Source organism: Nannobrachium achirus (genome assembly GCF_963921795.1).
Source record: "Nannobrachium achirus genome assembly, chromosome: 15".
NCBI lineage: Eukaryota > Metazoa > Chordata > Actinopteri > Myctophiformes > Myctophidae > Nannobrachium > Nannobrachium achirus.
Window position 1 is genome coordinate 806,073 of NC_137822.1, and position 23,928 is coordinate 830,000.

The window sequence follows — 23,928 nt, forward strand, 5'->3', positions numbered from 1 at the left end:
TTGTTATATTGCTGTTGATGTACTGACATATTATCTTGTTTATTATTGTGATGTTTTATCTGCTTATTGTAAGTCGCTTTGGATTAAAAGCGTCTGCTAAATGCCTAAACTGTAAACTGTAAACTGGGGTCCGGGACCCCTAGGGGGTCCTCAAGAGTTACTACAGGGGGTCCCACAAATCTTTGTGTGATAGAAACTTTTTCTTTCTCCTTTTTTATATTAACCACTTGAACCCTTGCGTACATATTCTGAGAACTTTGCCAAAAATAGCAGATCTACAAGCTCACAACGCCTCGCAGCGGCTATTTTCGGCAAAGAGCTTAAGGTCAAGTTTATTAAGTAATGATGGCTCAAGTGGTTAAAGGATTACTTCACCACTTTTCAACCTATCTTCATATAATAGGTCCTCACTAATGTTCATGATACAATTGCCAAAAAAAAATCTACTCAGTCCAAGTCTCTTAGGAGAGCTGTGGGAAGTTCAGAAATCCATAGTCTTGTGACATCATCAATGGGGAATCCAAGCTAATAGAAAATGCAGGCTTTCTATTCCTGAAAAGTTGCAATGTTAACACTTATGTTGCAATGATTTTTTCTCTTCAATGTCTCGCGTTGCCATGGTTACCATAGACTTCCATGTAATTGTGCAAGTGTGTAAAAAGTGCACGCCCATGCCTAGATGATGCACCACGTGTGTAGATGCTGTTCACAGCTTTCAAACAAAAAAATCTGCTTGGAAATCCGTTCAGGCATTCATGATTTATCAGCCATTATGTTTTCTACAGATGTAAACAAACATGGCTGCCATGTTTGAAAGAATGGGTTGGTATGGGGGTTAAACATGCAATTTTGCGATCGCGATCATGCCTAATACATTTCTGGAGGTCCAAAAAACTTTTTTGATTTTTTTTTTTTTTTTTTTCAAAAACGGCCCAAACTCGGGAAACTCGGGGTTGGCACAGCACTAGTACCAATACAAACTCGGGAAACTCGGGGTTGGCACCATATGTGTTAAAGTGGAGGCTATTGTTCTCGCGATAATAAAAATCTAAAATATTTTTCAAAAATATTGTTTACAAAAAAAATCTGTCAAAGGTTGATGTCACAAGACTATGGATTTCTAAACTTCCCACAGCTCTCCTAAGAGACTTGGACAGAGTAGATTTTTAGCAATTTTATTATGAACATTAGTGAGGACCTATTATATGAAGATAGGTTGAAAAGTGGCAAAGTCCTCAATCTCCTCATTTGAAAACACAAATTGACATGAAACCAAAATACACTGATGATTGTGCTGTCAAACGATGAAACTACAGTATATGGAATCTATGGTTGTGGGGGTCCCTGCTTCATCTCGGCCTGAAAACGTTGAAGACCCCTGATGTAAAGACATGACAGTTTGACGTGATTGATGAGCATGACTGATATGATATCGATGATCAGAAACTCAATTATAAAAAATCCATAATTCATTGTTTTGTTTTTTACAGTCAAAAGTAGAAAGGTATTTGTTTGAGTTTCAGATGATTGATATGTCGAATGATTTGAGCGGTGCTGTAGTGTAGTGGAGCCAGAGGCAGCCTTAAGCTAGCTGTTTTCAGCTGTTTGAATAGAAACGGGCCTCCAAACTGATATGCGAAGGCTTAATTTTTTGTATAATAATCCTGCTGAAACAACAGAAAGAAATCGGGTTCCAATAATCATCTGCTTGATAAGTGATCAATTTGTTCCAGAAAGACATCTTTTGAAATAGACCATATTCACACCGCGGCCATCTTGGATCACATGACTTCCTGGGATAGCAGCCTGCATCACAAACCATTGTGAACAATGGAGCGATGGTCCCAAAATATGAGTTCTATTCAACCAATTTCTTTTGACCAAATTGACAAATGGGCAGATGACAACATCAACATCCCCAAAATGATTAAATAGAAGGGCTACAGTAGATTGATTACATCCATGGTAACGATATTCAAGGTAAGTTAGGTCGATTTGGTCAAAAGAAATTGGTTGAATAGAACTCATATTTTGGGACCATCGCTCCATTCTTCACAATGGTTTGTAATGCAGGCTGCTATACCAGGAAGTCATGTGAGGTCTATGGCCCCTCATACAGTATGCTTAAGGCAGCCTCTGGGTGGAGCAATGCTTTCACATTATTATATAGGCTGACAAAGGATAGCACAGCTGCCCTGAAGGGGGCGACATTTCTGAACATTTGTTTTATAACTGCTGTTGAAAGTGATTCAAAAATCGGGGCACATGAAGCTGACAGCGGTGGGATGTAGTGGAGGGGTTTCACTCATACTTGTGTCCTTGGAATAATACACTGTTGAACCTCCCTCCCTCTATGTACCAGAGGAAGTTGACTTTGGTCATACTCTGTAATGGCGTACTTACTGTGGGAGCGTGCATGTCTGGAGGGGTTGACATGTCACCAAACAGGTCAAGCTGCTCCACTGGCTAGACAGTAGGAAAGGACAGAGAGATTTACATTAGTATAAGTTGGTCAGCTTGATAGATTGATTGATTGAAGAATTTATTAGAAGTTTGCAATAGAAAAAAGTACAGTTTCATGACAGTACAAATCACTGGTACAAGGTCAACTAAAAGGAGATCCTAGAAAGCCGAGGCTTATTTCCACAGGAACCACACTTTAAGTATCTCATATAACATTGAAAGACAGACGGATAGAACATAGTACTTTATCTAGGATAATATCAGTTTCAAAAGCATAACATCAAATACAAAGGCAGAAAAAGAGAAAAAAGGGTGGGGGGAGCATGGGGGCTTAGTCTATTTACAAGTCACGGGTAGCAGCTGTCTGAAGGTGACTTTTCATACCAATTTTGAAGGAGGCTAGGGATTTGCTCTCCTTTAGGGCTTGTGGAAGGGCGTTCCACATGTTGATGGTGTAGCAGGAGAACGAGTTAGAGCCTTGTTTAGTGTTAAATCTACGTTGATGATGATTAGTGGAGCTGCCTCTGGTGTTGTGATCGTGAACATCCTTGACATTTAAGAAGTAGTTTGTCAGGTACAGGGAATCTTGGAGGTGTAGTGTATCTTGTACACCAGGCCCATTGCAAGATGCTGTACTCTGTCAGCTACTTTGAGCTACTTTTAAGTCTCCCTTGTGACATACTGTATCTTAGGGCAGTGGTTCTCAAACGTTTTCATGTCAAGTTGACACTTATTAATTGACACTTATAAGCTCACAGACCCCCATTTGAAAAGATAATCCAGGGACCCCCATAAGAGAAGATTTTTACGGGTCTAGCAGTGATTCCCAACCATTTTAATTTCAAGGACCCCCGGTTTGACATGCATTTGGCTATTAATGATATTTCTACATCTGAGACCTCAATTTATTTTGTAAATACAATGTTCATTTAAAGGACAACTTTAGTTTTTTACAACAAGGGTTCATATTTTAGATTGTAATTAAAGAATATAAAAGATGAGTGTTAAAATGATTTCATTTACTACTTTCTATTGTTTTAGAGATTCTTATTTCAGTGGTTGGGGACATGCGTACAAGTGGCTAAATATGTCATTTTAAACACAATAAGCCCATTCCCAAGATACAACGCAACCTTTCATGGTTGGATGTGACTTATGGGGGCTAGAAGTGTTACTGTAAATAGCAATAAAGAAACTGCTGGCTTATTGTGTCTAAAAAGACATATTTAGCCACTTGTACGCATGCCCCCATGCGTACGCATGCCCCACATTTTAGCACGGTAAACGTGATAAAACAATAGAACGAAGCAAATGAAAACATTTTAACACTCACTTTTTCTTTTCTCTAATTACAATCTAAAATATGAACCCTTGTTGTAAAAAAAACAAAGTTGTCCTTTAACTCTGAGATTGTACAAATGGAACCAAATGGAACCTGGCGAGTCCATTTGGTTCCATTTGTACACTCTAGACTCTAGAGTTACAGACCCATAAGGGTCAATTTGGTTCCTAACTATCATTTAGCTGGGGACCCCCTAGAACTCCGCCCTCAAGGACCCCTGGGGGTCCCTGTACCCCACTTTGAGAATCAATGTCTTAGGGGTAAAGATTTACATATGGGGCACCGGGCCACAACCGCTTGAGAAGCACTAGTTTACATATGGGGCACTGGGCCACAACCGCTTGAGAAGCACTAGTTTACATATGGGGCACTGGGCCACAACCGCTTGAGAAGCACTAGTTTACATATGGGGCACTGGGCCACAACCGCTTGAGAAGCACTAGTTTACATGAATCTGATGAATATTTTAAGCTGAACTGGAAAACAAAAACTCCATCCTCCTGTAAGCCCTATTTTATTGAGATTTCCTATTTAAAAAAGTTTCTTTTTAAAAAAAGAAACTCAACCAGAAGGTGATTATTAGGTTGTTAAGCACTGTATGCCAGCCCTCGGTTGGACCTTGTGGTGCAACGATGAATGCTGGGTTGATCATTTGTACTAATAAATGATTAAAGGAAGCAAAAACACTTACTTTAGCAGTTTGTCCTGCATCAACACTTAGCAAGGCATCACTTCCATTCTGAAAATAAAAGTGGGTCAGACGTTGCACATGGAACACTTCTTCTTCAATAAGACCACAAGACAAACTCTAAGCAGTGTGAATTTAAACAGTACATTCTTATGTAGTTTTTGTCAGCATAAAATGACTTCTACTTCTACTCTTCTCCACTAGTCCCTAGTCTCCATAGGTCACAGTTTACTGTCAGAACCGGCACAGCTTGTCCGTGTACGTGTAACGTATACGTGTCACACCTGACACTGTGGTTCACTGTGGCTGAACACATCACTGTGACATCACAGGTGACATCACATTGATGTCAGATACTCAGAGCAGGGATAACGCCTGACACTGTGGTTCCCCTGACACATCACTGTGACATCACAGTGTTGTCAGATACTCAGAGCATGGATATATATGGGCATAAATAGGTGACATCACAGTGGTGTGGCTGGTTCAGACGGGGATCTCCATCTATGGGCATAAAAGGGATTGTATGTTGTGATGTCATGGGAACCACTCTATGCCCATATATGGAGATCCCTCATGTCATCAATAATAAGCCCATACCTAACAGGACGTCATATCCATATATGGGGAACTGGTCAGATATACATCACTGGCCAGACGGCCAAGACATGGCGCGACCTCACAAGGCCGCTTGTCATCCTGAGGTGTCTTACTAGTATATTTATTATATTTAGTCAAAGTTTTAGTCATCATAGCTTAGTTTGTATTTTGCTTTTGTTTAGTTCTGTTAGTGAAAAAAGTAGTCTATGGACATTGGTCATAGTCGACAAAATGAACACTGCTCTTACCTCAACGACTGTGCTGCTATTTTCCCCCTGTGAACAGATGTAGACAGTTATTCGTTGTCGGGTGAAAATCTTTGCTTTTTTGTTATTTTAAAAACTACCGGTATTTAGAATAGCGAAAATAGCCGATCTACAAGCACGCAAGGCGTTGTGTGCTTGTAGATCTGCTGTTTTCGCTATTTATGTGCAACAGCCTTGTATGAGGAAGTAGGGCTTTGCTTTACAAAAAAACACACACATTTGAAACTTGGAGATACAAGGTTTCTGCCTCACAGTGACATTTTACAGATCTTTATACCTAACAACAGTGCAGTGCAGAAAAACAACTACCATCAATTGAATATCTAGAGCCTGTTTCTGTGAAATCACCGCTTCTTCGCGTTCAGGATGTGCATCTGACCCCGGAACCTTGCCAACGCTGTAATTTGCGCTTTCCTGTACTGTAATAATGTCTCTAAGCCATCAGGATAAAGCTTGGGAGAGCTCGCGGCAGCAGCATGTGCAAGCCTCCAAACCATCTGGGAGTCAAAGCAGCACAGAACCCAACCGTATAACCACTGTTGGACAAGCTACTCCGGAAAGTGTCATAATTTACTCTTTACTTGGGATCAAACGTTATTAGTAATGACACTCAATATAGCATTACTTTGGCTGTTCTGAAAAGGTTATGTACAATACTTCACACAATACATGTGGGGGGTTTTCTACCGCAGCTTTTAACCTTTGATTCCAAGAAAAGAAATCTCCTATAGGAGCAGGGGCGTCACAAGGGGGGGAAAGTGGGACTGGGTTACCGGGGCCCAAGGTGGAGGGATCCTTAATTATTTAGCTGTTGAAAAACAGCAGATATACAAGCTCACCGAGTGCCACGCTGCGAGCTTGTAGATCTGCTATTTTTGAAAAGTCGTGAAAATGTGTGCCTATCTTTTGCGTCCGTGGCCAAATACATATCATTTTGGGGGTCCTTCACATGAAAAACTTTGAGCACCACTGACATAGAAACAAGGATCCATAGAAGGATTAGAAATATTCAAAGACTTTGCACACATTTTCAAGATTTTTCAAAAATAGCAGATCTATAAGCTCGGCAGCGCGGCACTCGGTGCCACGCTGTGAGCTTTTATATCTGCTATTTTTCAATAGTTAAAGTACCCAGGGCCCAGAATTTGGTGTGACACCCCTGTATGGGAGACAATTAAAAGTGAACCTTGAATACAACCCGTTTAGCCAGCTCCTTTTAAATTACATTTACTTTATTGGAACAATAGTTAAACCAATCTTTTACTACTCGTTACTGGGGAAAGTAATTATACAGTCATATATTTCATGGTAATTACTAGTAGTTACTCTCCAAAACACTGTAACTGTTGTGCTAATTCACTTCTGCTGTATCACGGCTCAGACTGCTGGCCAGTGGTTAAGAGTGACATGAGAAAGATCAACACGTTCCCCAACGGGTGTCTTGGGACTGGAGGATATGCCACCACATGCTTTGGCCAGAAAGGACCTGTACAAAAAAAACACGAACTGTCGCAATGTGGTGCTGGTTAGTTAATTAAACATGGTTGAGTGGCTCGGACATGTCCTCAGAGGGGACCATGACCACATTCTTAAATTAGCCCTGAGACCTTCGTACTTTGTACCTCACCTGGAAAGAGGAAAGAAGGTCAACAACCTAGCAGAGAACTGTTGACCGCGGAACTGAAAACGGCACTCTATTTAAGCCTGATTTATTACTTGGTTGACACCCTGCCGTCGCACACCGTAAACAGCAGATATACAAGCTCACGGATGTGACGCGTTGTGAGCCTGTAGATCTGGCGAGCACGACACCGGCACGCAACCAAGTGTACAGGCTAAAACTAGAGGCGGGCCAAGGCACGACATGCTTGCGCAGGATAAGGACCTGTAGTAAGGGGATATCTTCAGAAATTGTGTCAAATCCTGGAATAAATTCCTTACCAAAAAATGTCATCACCAATGTGTTTGTAAAGGTCTCTAGTAACACCTCTCACAAAGACAGTTTCCATAGGAGAATCCTTGACAGCTGCTGAAAGTTGGGGTCCCATTATATCTACTATACAGGATAAAACACAGACAAAACTATGGTTTAGTGATGATCACTTTTCACAGTTCTGTGGGAGCCGCCTTTACCCCAAGGAATGTTTTTTGTGCAAAACAAATGCTTGCAATGGATTCAGAAAGATGAAAAAACCCTAGTTTGACCCCTCACATGCTACTTAAAGCATATTTATTTTGGTGTGTTTTTTCCTGTATAGTTAAGTTAATGGGCCCCCAACTTTCAGCAGCTGTAACAGAAACATCTATAGGGAAACTGAATTTCAGTCTTTGTGAGATGTGTTACTAGACACCTTTACAAACCAGTGGCGTCAGCTCAACAAAAGCTAGGGTATGGCAAAGATGGGAGTCCTCAATCCGCACACCCGTAAAAATCTGGTTTTGTCCGCTTTTTCCCCGGGTTTCTACAGTTTCTGGGCTGGATATGGCAGCCTGGAATGGTTGTTCAAGTGCAGCTAAACTTGGCATGTTAGTATTAGTAATAGTAATGGATTGCACCTGTGCAGCTGACCTGCAGAACTTGGGAATATACCATTTTTGTCAAGATGGGGAGAATATAATTCTAATACCTTGTTAAAGTGACCATTTTGTTAAATGTTGCATTTGTACAGTAGTTATTTTACTGTAATTTAACAACATAATAACCAGTACAAATAGACAAAGAGACATTCCATGGATTTACATTTAAAAGTAACGTTGATTGTCCCCCCTAGACGCAGGGTATGGCAGCTGCATACCCCTGCCGTACCCAATTGTTACAAACACATTGGTGAAGACAAGTTTTGGTAAGGAATTTATTCCAGGACTTTTTAAGATATCCCCTTACTACAGATGGAAGCTGATATGACAAATTCATACTCCTCCGTAGGCCTGTGTTCCGCACTGTACTGAATATAGCAGCAGCATTTACCTTTTGCGATGCCTCTGCTTCTTTCTTCCTCTGGTTGAAGATGACCTGGAACAGGTCCTTCAGATCAACGACCAACGGTTCTGCCTGTGTGGGGAGAGGAAGCGCACAGAGCCAAACCATTTCAGTTTTGTGTAGTAAATTTTATCCCACGATTTTGTAACCCATTTTTCACCCAGTGTCAATTATCTAACGTAATCCTGGGCGCTACACTCCCTCTGCCAAGTTGGGGAGGCAACAAACTGACCTCCAAGTTGGGGAGACAACGGACTGACCTCATGCTTCCTTCTATGCATGAGGAGTCCAAGTTGCTTCTTTTCACCTGACAGGGGGAGTTTCCCCGGTTGGACGTAGCGCATGGAAGGAACACGTTATTCCAACCAGTTCCTTTCCCATCCATCAGGTGCCAGGGGGGAGGCATTATAGAGACCAGGATTACTGCTTTTTTTAAAATGTTTTTAGTGAGTGTACCTACCCTTGGAGACACAGGGAGAACATGCCAACTCCAGTAGTAAAATATTATGTAAAATGGGTGGGTGGGTGGTACTGTGGGGTCCCGAGCAAAATGAGTTAACATACTGTCACAATAATATATAATAAAAAAAAAAACACTTTTATACTACTTTTTATACTTTTACATACATCAAAACTTTGCTTCTGGGGGTCTCTGGAACAAAATATTTAGAGATGGAGGGGTTGGTGGCCAATTATATATAATTCTTTACATGGAAATGTTTGAAAACCACTAATACAGCAACATAGGCTTTTTTTCTTGTTTTTTTTAGAAAACTGTCAGGATTTAGAAGACATTTTCATAATGTGTGCGTATGCGTGTGTGGCGTGCGCTACCTGTTGTGCAGTCTTTATGGCAAAGAACTGATGCTGCCCCTCGGCTCCGCACACGTAGCCGAACGCCCTGTTGTCTGTCACGTCTCTGGCGATGAAGGAGATCTTATTCACGATGTGTTCGTGCTCAATGACCTGACAACAAGACACATAATACAACGTCACTCAGCAGGGAGAAGCGCAGCGTTGTGTGCTTTTTCAAGCATTTTAACCCATTCAGGCGTAGAATTATTGAATGCTTTAAAGGTGATACACCATGAAATTTCACTTTTCCTATTTTAAAAACCTTTTTTTGGGGTCCCACTAGCACCTTCTATCCTCACAAAGTCCCATTTCTGACCGTTGTGTCTTTCTCTGGTTTTGAGAAGGCGAAGGTTAAAAGTATCCCACAGGTTCTCAAAACAGGCTGTCCAGATTTGCTGCCGATTGTGACGTCATCGGCCGATTGTGACGTCATCACAAAAAAAAAATCAAAAACTTTTTTTTTTTTCAAAAAAAAAATCTTTTTCAAAAAAGATTTTTTTTTTTCAAAAAGATTTTGGAGGGGGTTGGCGCAGTTCAGGCCAAAGGTGGTACTGCAGCTGAAATGCTCTGAGAGCCATTCAAAAATGAGAGAGGCTCTCTATTCAGGAGTGGTAATTTAGTCTCAAACCTTTTGAAAAACGTTTTTGGGACATAAACAATATGACATAAATACTTTTTAAATGCATGGTGTATCACCTTTAAGCATTTGAGCACCACTGACATAGTAGTCTCAAGAACAGACTAACTGAGATCCATTTAAGTGAAAAGGACCTTTTCTTTGACGATGGCTAGCCAGATTGCTGACATATAGAAACATAGGTTTTTCAAAAAATTTGAAAAGGATTCAAAAGACACTTATAGAATCGGGTCAAAATTCTAATTTTCACAATTTTTCAAAAATAGCAGATCTACAAGCTCGCAGCGCAGCACTCGGTGCCGCGCTGTGAGCTTGTATATCTGCTATTTTTCAATAGTTAAAGCATAAAATAATTATACACAATAATGTGTACCCGTTCTAAATGGGTTAAAACGTTTCCAAAAGTAGCAAAAAAAAAATACACTCTTTTTTTCTATTCGTTGCTTAAAGAAGTATAGGGCTGAAGTGGTAACGAGCAGAAGGATTCACACATGAGACCGGCTGAAACGCTTCCTCTTTTGTATTTCTTCAAATGCACTTCAAAACATACTTTTGAAGAAATTAAAATGGGAAGCAAGTCAGCTGTCTTGTGTGTGGCCAATGTTGTGTTTAATTGTTCGAAAATAACATAGCTGGTTTATAGTTTCTCCACCTACAGTATATATTCCCCAGAATCACTCAATCAATTGAAGATGGTGTAATGACATTACTAGTAAGACACCTCTGGGTGACTTGCGACCTCAGGGTGACATATCTGGCCAGTGATGTATATGGGACCAGTTACTCAAATATGGAGACCCCTTCATGATAGTTATGTTATGTCAAAACATGCCCCATATATGGACATTACCAAATATGGGCATTCCCATATATATCCTTAATATCAAAATGGACCCCATAAAACTGAGCTGACCCCAGAAAAGTGACGACTCATCACTAAACCATAGTTTTGCGGGTCTGTTTTTTGCCCAAGGAATGCTTTTTGTGCAAAACAAATGCTTGCAATGGATTCAGAATCATGAAAAAAAAAAACTAGTTTGACCCCTCACATGCTACTTAAAGAAGTTTCTTTTGGGGGTCTTTTTTGTCTGTAGTAAGTGAAGGGACCCAAACTTGAACACCCTGAATTCACCTTGATCCACCAAGAATATAATGGGAAACTTTTAACATGTTTTTTTTGGATGACCCTAAGGATCCTAAAAAACCCTGAATGATTACTAGTGCGATTTCTTTTGGGTCAGGCCCTTTTTTAGCTTAGATTGACTGGCCTACAGTGTCACAAACTTTGGGCCACTGCATGTTTGTGCAGGGAGGCTTATGATGCCTGTCAATGTGACACATTACTGATTACTTGTGTTACAGAAACATTTACCGGGAAATGAAAATACTAATGGCAGTGAATCACTGTCTCATTGCTGCCGTGTGGAAACCTTTTACGCCCAAAACTGTTACTTATCAGGAAATGGTCACAGTTCCGGTTGTTACAGTCAAAAGGTTATTCTAACAGAATAACTAGTTTATCTAGTCATCTCCAAATTTGGGCAGCGTTTCAGTCCGATCCTAGCCGGATATGCAGCTGTTACCATGGCGGAGACGCCATAAGGGCATATCAGACAGAGAGACAGACAGACATTCGGTGGATTAATAGTTAGAATAATATTACAAGTTAGAGAAATCTTGTTTGAAATGACCAAACTCGCCCCTACCGATGATGTCTTTGGTAAGCAACTGGGCGAGGTAGAAAGGGGTGCGGCGAGATCATCTGATAATAATATTTGGAATTTATTTGGACACCTGAAAAAATATTATTTAGTATAATTTTAAACTTGAAAGTTATTTTCAGTCAGTTCTAACCAAAATGGCTATTATCTCAATGTTTTCCTCGCAACATAATCACTAAAATATCGTCACTGTCGGGCAGAAACCTCGTATCTCCTAGTTTCAAATGTGTACGTCTTTTGCCCTGCTTCATCATACAAGACAGTCGCACAAAACTAGTGAAAACAGCCGATCTACAAGCGCAAAACTGTAAAATAATCTAATCTAATCATCTATAAAATGTGCTAAACTAGTGAAAACAGCAGATCTACTGCTGATCGACTGTTTTCACTAGTTTTGTGCGACGGTCTTGTATGTAAGCAGGGCAAAAGACGTACACATTTGAAACTTGGAGATACGAGGTTTCTGCCCGACAGTGACGATATTTTAGTGATTATGTTGCGAGGAAAACATTGAGATAATAGCCATTTTGGTTAGAACTGACTGAAAATAAGTTTTGGGTTAGGGTTAGGGTTAGGTTTAAAATTATACTAAATAATATTTTTCAAGTGTCCAAATAAATTCCAAATGTTATCAATATTTCTAGTAATAGAATAATATTAAGCAACTGGGCGAGGCAGAAAGGTGTAAATAACTGTAAAATAAGAGCATACTTACTCCAGACTTCTCGTCGATGATCTTGATCCCTGACATGGAGATGTTGACCCAGATCCTCTGTTTGTGTTTACCTTGGGAGCGCGCCGCCACTGCCATACCCTGCACCACCACACAGTGAACACCACACACAATGAATGCCCTGTTTTCACACACGCTGTTTTTCTGGTCATGACTCACATTGCCCGTACGCAGTGTAAAAAAAACAGTTAAAAACAAGGACATTTTGGTAGAGGTTGATATATATTTGGCCTGCGAACGCCCCATCTGAAAATGTTTCATGCAGGGACCTCCCCAGAAAATAAGATTTGTGTTAAAAACTTTGAGAACCAATGGTGTTTCCTTGTCATGAATGTACAGCAGTGATACTCAAACTCTGGCTTGCGGGCCACTTCCGGCCTGTGGCGCAATTTTTACTGGCCCACCAGCTTAATGTCCTCGAAGTCACGCATCCAACAAGCTTTAAACTGAGCAGATTGGACCTTGCGTTCCCGAGATAATGGCCAAAACATATTGAAAGCGGCCATTGAAATCGCCAATTGTTTTTCTTTCTTTTTTTCTTTTTTTTTAACCAGTGGCTCTGTCTGACTATTTAGCATAGCCAAAACCTCATTGTAGTTGTAGGAAATCAAATGAAAGAGAGATGTACTGTAGCTCTACTTAACAACTGCATCATTAGCCATTTGGTAGCTAAACAGTCTGGGTAATCTAGTTTAAGTAGATTTTATTTTATTTTATTTTCCATAACTATCTATTTTCGAAGTTTATTTTCTGTAAAAAGCCATTTGTGTTGAATGTGGGCCAAGTCATAAATAACATTGTGAAGCAATTGAAAGAGATGTGCTCAGCTATCTTTAACGTTATCCCACTTGATAGCAGGCAGACAGATAGACAACAACCCAGACAAATAGCAGACAAATGTACATTAGTTTGTTTTAGTGTTTGTGTGGAATATGCTAAGAAGTATTAAAAAGAGAGCAAAATTTTGCAAATTACTTTGATTACAAATTGTGTCATTGACAGAATATAAATGGAATTCCAAGCCATAAAATAATGCACATTGCACTTGTCTTATGTGGAAATAAAAGCAAATAAAAGAGAGAAGTTATAATGTCATTTTATCAACTGGCCCGCGGCCCCTTGACCTTTTTTGTTATGTGGCCCACTGGTTCAGAAGTTTGAGTATCCCTGATGTACAGTATACTAGTCTAACTGGTGATATCGATCGCCATTGACGTAAAGTACAAATACCTCAAAATTGTAACCCTTTTAGTCCTAGAATTATTGAATGCTTTAACCAGTGAAAAGATATACAAGCTCACTGCGAGCTTGTAGATCTGCTATTTTTGAAAAAGTCGTGAAAATATGTGCAAATCTTTGACTATATGTATTTTCAAAGCAAATGTTTGTTACTCAAATTTTGCTTCTGGGTGGTCCCTGGAACTAAATATTTTGAGATGGGGGGTCCGTGGCCAAATAAATATCATTCTGGGGGTCCTTCACATGAAAAGGTTTGAGAACCACTGACATAGTAGTCTCTCAAGAACAGGCTAACTGAGCTCCATTTAAGTGAAAAGGACCTTTTCTTTGACGATGGCGAGCTAGATTGCTGACAGAAACATAGGTTTTTCAAAAAATCTTAGAAGGATTCAAAAGACACTTATAGTATCGGGTCAAAATTCAAATTTTCACGATTTTTCTAAAATAGCAGATCTACAAGCTCACAGCGCGGCGCTCGGTGCCGCGCTGTGAGCTTGTAGATCTGCTATTTTTCAATAGTTCAAGCATAAAATTATGATACACAATAATGTGTACCCGTTCTAAATGGGTTAAGTTCAGTAGTAAGTAAATGTACTTACAATGGTTACTTTCCACCCACTGGCCTTAACCTCAGTAAAACTATGCCTATAACCCTAACCTTAACCCTAACAGAAATGATTCATGCCTAAAACTAACCTCAAAACAACGCCCACCCGGTCGAAACACCTGGTAAAGAGGGAGTCCCGTAAGCCTAGACCTCTACCAAATAGAGTCCCCATGCTTCAACACTGAGGATGTGACTGTGGGGTGTGATTAGGGATGGGGCGAAATGAACATTTCATGTCACGATTATTGTGACTCAAAAAAAGTGTGATTTACGATATTATCGCGATAATCCAAAAAAAATTCCCAACATCCATTATCCCGGGGCAGAAAATAGCAGATCTTGTGACGCGTTGTGAGCTTGTAGATCGGCTATTTTTTGGCAAATAGATTTGGTAGTGAGTGGAAAAAAGTAGGTCCGTTTTACCAATTACAGAGGGTTTAAATGTTACCGGATAAGCAGCTCGGCAAATAAAAAGTTAATTGATCCCAGTGCATGACGGAGGATAATTTCACAATAAATTTAAATCTCCACAATACGATTATTGTGAGTGTTTTTTTAATCACGATAAACGATAACAGCGATTATGGTCCCATCGCTAGCTGTGATGCGTCACCTTGAGCTTCATCATAGAGTCCTGGCTCATCTTGTCCCCTCGGGCCTCCGGGACGTCGTCCACGCCGATCAGCTTGGCCTTGTACCTCACGCCGTCCCCTTGGAACCTGGCCAGCAGGTACTCATCTGTCTTCTCCGCAACTACAAAACATGGGGGACAAACGTGCAGTGGCGTCAGTTCAGAAAAAGCTAAGGAATTAATGGCAACATGACTGGTCTCTTGCACGCGTGCAAGACACGTCATGTTGCCATACCTTAGCAACAGGAATGATACATTTATTTTAAGAAGTACATTTTATTTTCCCCCCCTGTTTGTACTGTTTCTTGGGCTGGATATGGCAGCCTGGAACGGTTGTTCAAGTGCAGCTAAACATGGCATGTTAGTAAACATACCACAATTAACACTAATGCATTGCACCTGTGCAGCTGACCTGTGGAACCTGGGAATATACAGTTTTGTCAAGATGGGGAGAATACAAGTGTGGAAAATATCATTATAATACCTTGTTAAAGTGACCATTTTGTTACATTTGGCATTTGTAGTTATTTTACTGTAATTTAACTACATAATAACCAGCACAGATAGACAACGAGACATGTGGATTTATATTTAAAAGCAACTTTTATTTTCCCCCTGGACCCAGGGTATGGCAGCTGCATACCCCTGCCATACCCAATTGACGCCCCTGCAAACATGCCAACACCAGAGCCTTGTATTAGAGAGTTCTGCCAATTCGGGGTCAGAAACAGTGCCGGTCACGTGGTTCATGTAACCTCGAGATGACACTTTTCCCTCATAGACTCCAGCGCATTCTGTAAACTTTCGGTTTGTGCTTTGTCACTATTCGCCAATAGATGTGTGTGTAGAACAGGGGTTCCCAAACTTTTTTGTCTCAGGGCACCCCATAAGGATTTTTTTTAATCTGAGGCACCCCTACATTATAGTTTTCACTCCCAGCACCTAATATTTATAGCATATCGTCGTTGTCGGGTGGAAATCTTGTATGTCCAAAACCGTTCGTTTTGTATAATCATCTATAAAATGTACTAAACTAGTGAAAACAGCAGATCTACAAGCACACTGCGAGGCGTTGTGTGCTTGTAGTTTGGCTGTTTTCACTAGTTTTGTGCGACGGTCTTGTATGATGAAGCAGGGCAAAAGACGTACACATTTGAAACTTGGAAATACAAGGTTTCTGACCGACAGTGACGATATTTTAGTGATTATGTTGCGAGGAAAACATTGAGATAATAGCCATTTTGATTAGAACTGACTGAAAATACTGAAAAGTTATACTAAAATAATATTTTTTCAGGTGTCAGTTTGGCCTTGTGTTTTGGCCTTGTGTTGTGCCCCTCAAGGGTTAGGGTTAGGGTTGGGCTGAGCATGGATCAGATTGTAAATACCATCATTTATCTATTTCACTGCAGATTAGGTTATCATCCCTAACCCTTAAATTCAACCTATTCTTTCAATGTACTAACATCTTGTTTAGACAACAATGGACAACATCAAAGGCCAAGTGGCCTTGCCCCTAAAATGACGAAATTCCAGGCCTGGTGAGTTCAGTGAATTGCCTGAACCCTGGTCAGCTAAAACAGGGTAAATAAAACCCCTTATAGAGTGAAAACATAAGTGGAGTGCAAAGACAACACTGTCTGTTGTGCTTCAAAGAAACTAGGGATAACAGGTATTGCAGGTAAAGCAACACATCTACCGGTAATATCTTAGCATTTGCGGTCAAGCAATTTACACAAGTCTACAAGCTCACAACATGTCTCAATGCGAGGCACTGTGAGCTTGTAGAGCTGCTATTTACTCAAGTACTGCACTTACATTTTCTTTACTTGAGTATGTGTAGACTTGAGTACACTTTTCCCTCCACTTTGCTCATGTTATTTATAATCTAGTCCAGTGGTTCCCAAACTTTTTAGCTCCTGACCCAAAACAGAAATCAGACATTTGCTCGGGCCCCAAACTATTAAAAACAGCAGATCTACAAGCTCAAAACACGTCGCTGCGTTGCGCTGCGTTGCGCTGCGTTGCGCTGCGTTGCGCTCCGTTGCGCTGCGTTGCGCCGCATTGCGCCGCGTTGCGAGCTTGTAGATCATCAATTTTCACTACTTCTAGAACATTTGTATTCTAATTCATGGAATTTCGTCGATTTTTCTTTTATTTATCCATGAAATTACGTAGAAAAAATGTTTTGAATTATGAAATTATGCTTTTTTTGGTAATGGTTTTTGAAAATATTTTTGAAATGATAATTAAAAAACCAAAATGTAGGAAACAAAAAATTAACGCACCCATAAAAATGTGTCCGCGACCCACAACTGGGTCACCGACCCAGTGCTTGGGAAACAGAGATCTAGTCCAGTGTTTCTCAACCACTGTGCCTGGGGACCTTTGGTGTGCCCCTGAGAAGGGTCAATTGTGCCCCTTGAAACTGCTTTAAAGCCAGTATTGTATTTATCATTTTAAAAATTATTTAAACTAGTGCCGATCTACAAGCACACAACGCCTCGCGGTGCGAGGCGTTGTGTGCTTGTAGATCTGCTGTTCTCACTACTGTTGTGCGACAGCCTTGTATGATGAAGCAGGGCTTTAGTTTGCGAAGAAACGTACAAATTTGAAACTTGGACATACAAGGTTTCCTCCCGACACTGACGATATTTACACCCCCGTATTATGTTGGTGTGCCCATGGATTCTTGGGACATGAAAAGTGTGCCCATGCAGAAAAAAGGAAACACTGATCCAGTCTCTGCATCACGTACCTTTCTTCACGCCTTTCTTGAAAGGCGTCTTGGAGGCGGCCGTGGCGGGCGAGGTGGGGGCGCTGTTGGGGGCCGAGTCGTCGGCTGCGGCGGCGGGGGCCTCAGCCGCGGCGCTGTTCTCCACTTCTGTAGACATGCTGGGAGGGAGGGAGGGGGGGGAGAGCCTCACACCACAAGCAGACGGCTAAACCAGACGGACGGGACGGGACGGGACGGGAAGACGTCACCGGACAGCAGCTCCGTGTTCGGGGTGGGGGGGACAGATACGTTACCTCAGCAGGACATCACTGATTGTGTACGTCTGCAACACAGAGGACAGAATAGATCATGTAGTTATGTCCACACTAGAGCAGGGGTTTTCAAAGTGGGTGACGGGGCACCCTGGGGTGCCGTGACGGCAGTCCAGGGGTGCCGCGAGATCATTTGATAATATTTGGAATTTATTTGGACACTTGAAAAAATATTATTTAGTATCATTTTAAACTTGAAGTACAAAGTTATTTTCTATCAGTTCTAACCAAAATGGCTATTTTCTCAATGTTTTCCTCGCAACATAATCACTAAAAACCTTGTATCTCCAAGTCTCAAATGTGTACGTCTTTTGCCCTGTTTCATCATACAAGACCGTCGCACAAAACTAGTGAGAACAGCCGCACACAACTGCTTGTAGATCTGCTGTTTTCACTAGTTTAGTACATTTTATAGATGATAAATACAAAACGAACGGTTTTGGACATACAAGGTTTCCACCTGACAACGATGATATGCTATAAATATAAGGTGCTGGGAGTGGAAAATTATAATGTAGGGGTGCCTCGGATTAAAAAAATATTTATGGGGTGACCTGAGACAAAAAGGTTTGGGAACCTCTGCACTAGAGGGCATCATAACGTACTGTACATAATGTACAGTAGGCCTGTCTGTCACAATTATTACATAATCGTCTAATTGCAATTGTTTGACATAATCGCAATTATGTTTTCACAATCGTCAATCGTTTCCATGTTGAAAAAGTTTCATATACTTTCAAACATTTTCAGAAATAGTGGAAATAGCCGATCTGAGATGCGACGCGTTGTGAGCTGGTAGATTATGGATCTCAAATGTCAAGTCAAGGACCATCCAATTGATTTAATTTGCCCCCATCTGAACATATTTTGTAACAGAGGAGAACATTTGTCTAAATTATATCCCACATTTTCCCAAGTTTTCCACATTTCTCCATAACAGCAAATCTACAAGCTGAGACATCAAATCTCTCTTTTGGTCCCGAGCTAAAACGCTTCGGAATCAAATGCTTGACAAGGATATAATCCTGCTCCGGCATTCACTGTCAAACATGCTTTAATATATGTTTCAAATTGCTGCAAATAGCAAGTAGACGAGAGCAGTCACGCTCAAACACATCACGTTATGGCACCAAATACATATCGTCACTGTCGGGCAGAAACCTTGTATCTCCAAGTTTCAAATGTGTACGTTTTTCCGTAAAGTAAAGCCCTGGTTCATCACACAAGACTGTTGCACAAAACTAGTGAAAATAGCTAGTCACTAGTTCAGATCATTATTAAAACGATAAATACAAAACGAACAGTTTTGGACATATAAGGTTTCCACCCGACAACGACGATATTCATTTGGGGGTCCTTGACACTAAACAGTTTGAGAACTGTGGCAATAAACAATACGTTGCTATCGGGCTAACTTTTGATGATTTTATTTTTTTTATTTTTTTTATTAACGCCCTACTTGATCATACTATAGCGCAGTGTTTCTCAATCTTTTTTGGCTTGAGTTCCCCCTTTCCTTGATTTCTGAATCCAAGTACCCCCTTTACCCGACAACAACTTTTTTTCTTATAAAACTGCAATTAAAACATAAATAAATAGTGGTATGATGCTATGATAACCCCCCATTTCAAGAATATAAAATCAAAAGTAAGAAATGGAGAGTTTCAAACGGTTTTCATGTCAATAACTTCAATACATTTAAAACAACTTTAAAACACATCCCAGTTTTGCCTGGTACCATGTAATCTGGCTTAGCAACTCAGGCTCATGAAGTTTCTCCATGTGTCATCATTAAACAACAGTAAATGTCTTCTCCCCTCCTAATTCAACTGTAGTCAATTATTTAACTACAATATTAGCATGATTTAGACTTCTATTTTTCTTTTTTGGGGGGAATTTTCTGAGTACCCCCTGCAGTACCTCCATGTACCCCATTTGAAAAACACTGCTATAGCGTCACACAAAGCATCTAAAGTAGCAGGTTCAAAACACTCGTGCCGCATTTTGAGCTTCACGATCTGCTACTTTTGCTATTGTTATTATTATTTGAATCCTTTAAAGCAGTGTTTCTCAACCACTGTGCCTGGGGACATTTGGTGTGCCCCTGAGAAGGGTCAAGTGTGCCCCTTGAAACTGCTTGAAAGCCAGTATTGTATTTATCCTTTTAAAAACTATTTAAACTAGTGAAAACAGCCGAACTACAAGCACACAACGCCTCGCGGTGCGAGGCATTGTGTGCTTGTAGATCGGCTGTTTTCACTACTGTTGTGCGACAGCCTTGTATGATGAAGCAGGGCTTTACTTTGCGAAGAAACGTACAAATTTGAAACTTGGAGATACAAGGTTTCTTCCCGACAGTGACGATATTTACACCCCCGTAGTATGTTGGTGTGCCCATGGATTCTTGGGACATGAAAAGTGTGCCCATGCAGAAAAAAAGGTTGAGAAACACTGCAGTTTGGGACATTTATTTCCACCTGACATAGACGAACATACAGGAATCCTATAATGACCTCGTTAGGACGAGGACATGGAAGGCACCCTTTAGCCCATACTAGAACCCATCATGTGTCACTGAATCACTCGTAACAATTTCACAATACTGCAAAGGAAGGCATTTTAATGACAAAGGTCTCGTACGTGTAAAATTCCAATTCATAGCGCTGACGTGAGTCGTCCTGTACTGTCATTTGAATTCTCCGAATTAAAATCGAGTTTTCTTTTCACAAAGGAGTAAATGAGGGTAACGGTTTCTTTTCTTTTCTTTTTTTTTGTTTTTTTGAGCAAGCTCTCAGACAGTATATTGCATTTACAGTAAGAGATATAGAGCTATATTTCGTCCATGCCTTACCCCTTATTCCTAAACTACTTTGTCTTTTTTTACTATTTTGAAAAACATTTTAAAATACTTAAAACAGCTGATCTACTTTGAAACGTTGTGAGCTTGTAGATCAGCTATTTGAAATATTAAAAAAATATTTTGAAAAAATGGCAAAAGGGTTTAAGGAAGGACGAAAAAAAGGGCCCATAGAGTGAGTGGATAGAGAAGAAAGGAGTGCAGAACAAGTCAAATAACAGGCAAATCAATGACAAAGTCCAGTATGCATAATAGTGCATGCAAAAGACACATTTCAATGGATAGTTGGCACTATGGAAAGCTTCTTGTGCAGATTGCAAACACATCCAGCATATAAATGTAAGTAATAGTAAGTAGAAGCAAGTACGTACATTACTTGTCTCTGAGCTGTAGAGGAGTAAAAGTATAGAAAGTCTAAAAAAAATCACACTCGTGTGAACTGAGCGGTGGAGGCTGTGTGTGTGTGTGTGTGTGTGTGTGTGTGTGTGTGTGTGTGTGTGTGTGTGTGTGTGTGTGTGTGTGTGTGTGTGTGTGTGTGTGTGTGTGTGTGTGTGCGTGCGTGCGTGTGTGTGTGTGAATGTGAGTCTGAACAACAGCGCCCCTCCCTTAACATGTGTGGTCAGAAAAGGTTACTGCAGGCTACAGACACGCATACCCACACACACGGCCACAGGCTACAGACACGCATACCCACACACACGGCCACGTATAGGAGCGTTGTGACCACCGCTCAAAAAGGGGGGGAAGGAAATACTCGAGAAAAAGTACCTCAGAGTTACAGTGGGTTACTTGAGTAAAATGTTACGTTTCCACCACTGGTCTGAGATGACCTAAGCAATAATATACCTGAGAGATATCCCTGCCTCTGTTTGGACAATGTCCATGCAAAGGCATACATGACATTCTGGTAAGCAAAGGGCTTCTGTGCACAGTGAGCGAGCATAGCCTTGACACCCACTTTCAGATAAGCCATCTAAACAATGGAAACCTCAAAACAGTGATCCGTTGTACGACAGCGAGTGCTGAGAATAGTCGCTCTACAAGCTCACAACGCGCCGCGTCCGCGGCGCGTTGTGAGCTTGTAGATCAACTATTCTCAGCGACCGACACCAAATCAGGCTCGACAGGTGGACAGGTTAGATAATGGCTCAATTATAAATTCAGACAATGACAGCTAACGTCAAAGGCTACCAAGAGAAAACTCTTAATCTTCCTGTGTGTGACGTACCTTTCAGGACTTTCAGGAGCACTTCCAGATCCTACTCTGTCTCCTCTGACCTAGGCTGACAGGAAGGGAGAAGAAGAAAGCTACAATTACGGCAGGGCAGAACAAAGGTTGGAAGTGGCCAAAGGTTGAGCAATTAAGTTAATCTTATACGCTAGCTCGCCGAGAGATCCCGTGATTCCCTGCTGATCAACAAAATATACGACTTTCAGTCCCGACACAGCGCTTCAGAGCCAACGATATTCTTATTTGAAGACAAATCTTTCAAACCTGCACTTTTTTTATAGGCCTAATACATGTCTTCTAATGGTGGATGCAGGCAATTTTAGACAAAAAGACTTGATATTCCAGTCTAATGTTAGGTTGTACTGGGTTAGCATCGCTGCCTACTTGATTGATTGATTGATTGATTGATTGATTGATTGATTGAGTGATTGAGTGATTGACTGATGTTTCTGTAGATGAATAATATACATGAACAATTGAACATATATTTTTGTACATATCTGTCAAATGGTAAGACACAAACACAAACACAAGCTCAAGCTCAATTGGGTTTTATAATCATAGTATAGGCCTACACCCGTAGACAATCAGTCAGTCAGCCTTAATGTAATTTGAAGCTATCATTAACGATAACTGGATATAGTTTAATTCATATGAAAGTGGCTAAAACATGATAACAGAGATAAGAACTCTGGGGTCATTCGGTGCATTGGGACTCAGTGCCAAACCCCTTTCGGTCTTTGTAGATTGTCATCCCACAAGCACAAATAGTGTTTGCCAAAAGAATAGCCACTGTCAAAAGTGTGTGTGTGTGTGTGTGTGTGTGTGTGTGTGTGTGTGTGTGTGTGTGTGTGTGTGTGTGTGTGTGTGTGTGTGTGTGTGTGTGTGTGTGTGTGTGTGTGTGTGTGTGCGCAGGGGCATCACAAGGGGGGGGGGGGGGGCCCAAGGTGGAGGGGCCCTAGTAACTTTAGCTATTGAAAAATAGCAGATATACAAGCTCACAGCGCTGCAAGCTTGTAGATCTGCTATTTTAAGTCGTGAACATTTTTGCAAATCTGAATATATGTATTTTTTTAAGCGAACATTTGTAACTCAAATTTTGCTTCTGGGGGGTCCCTGGAACTAAATATTTTGAGATGGGCGTCCGTGGCCAAATACATGTCATTTTGGGGGTCCTTCACATGAAGAAGTTTGAGCATCACTGACATGGAAAGTTGGAAACATAGGTTTCTTGCACACATTTTCACAGTTTTTCAAAAATAGCAGATCTACAAGCTCGCAGCGCGGCACTCGGTGCCGCGCTGTGAGCTTGTATATCTGCTATTTTTCAATGGTTAACATTCATGGGGGGCCCAGAATTTGGTGTGACGCCCCTGTGTGTGTGTGTGTGAGTGTGAGAGAGAGAGAAGAAGTGTCTGTAAACAAGGCATGCAGCCGCCCTGCGCACAGTGTTTGTTTATGGCAGAATTCATTGCGTTGAAGTATTGCCTCAGTCATATGGCTTACATCACAAGGGATATAGCACTAAAGCAATAAAACCTTCATGTTATTCAGCTGTGGGTTGGTTCGCTCCTCCAGCCGTGTACAGCGTGTTCAAGGTCTAAACACTGGTAGCTGATGTTAACCACTTAAACCCTATATGATTGAGAGGAGTCCCCCAGGGCTCTGTACTAGTGTCTTTGCTGTTTTTGTTTATTGCGTGCAAAGCTTTCGCTGAGAATGGCTGTGCAATATGGATGAAGTGGTTCATTTACTGATAGACCCACTATATTGCCTACCTGGGCAATATGGACAAAATCAAATGTCACAATATTTTGGACAAAATACATACATTTTGACAGTATCACATTTCTTGAGAAAATAGCAAAAAATAGCTATTTTCACGTTTTAACTTTTTAAAGTTCATTATGCAGAAGGTCCAATTTGACACGTTTTGATATGTATAAAAATCATGCTCACAGCGCGCGTTGTGAGCTTGTAGATCGGCTATTTTTAAATAGCAAGAGTATATAGGGCTAAAGTCGTTAATG

General features: G+C 40.8%; 1 protein-coding gene across 5 annotated transcripts in view; it reads right to left on the reverse strand.

The window, feature by feature from the left end:
• dab2 (DAB adaptor protein 2) overlaps positions 1-23,928 on the reverse strand; it is a 40,263-nt gene that overhangs the window by 10,397 nt on the left and 5,938 nt on the right. For 4 of the 5 annotated variants that reach the window (XM_080742977.1, XM_080742978.1, XM_080742974.1 and 1 more), the window contains exons 2-10: positions 21,896-21,950; positions 17,521-17,821; positions 14,745-14,884; positions 12,268-12,366; positions 9,174-9,305; positions 8,328-8,411; positions 5,342-5,368; positions 4,497-4,544; positions 2,404-2,466 (exon numbers count right to left, since the gene is read on the reverse strand). In XM_080742977.1, coding sequence (XP_080599103.1) covers positions 2,404-2,466; positions 4,497-4,544; positions 5,342-5,368; positions 8,328-8,411; positions 9,174-9,305; positions 12,268-12,366; positions 14,745-14,884; positions 17,521-17,656 — 729 coding nt within the window. In that variant the 5' untranslated portion in view covers positions 17,657-17,821; positions 21,896-21,950. The remainder of the gene's footprint in view (positions 1-2,403; positions 2,467-4,496; positions 4,545-5,341; positions 5,369-8,327; positions 8,412-9,173; positions 9,306-12,267; positions 12,367-14,744; positions 14,885-17,520; positions 17,822-21,895; positions 21,951-23,928) is intronic. The other variant, XM_080742975.1, reaches the window with a different exon arrangement.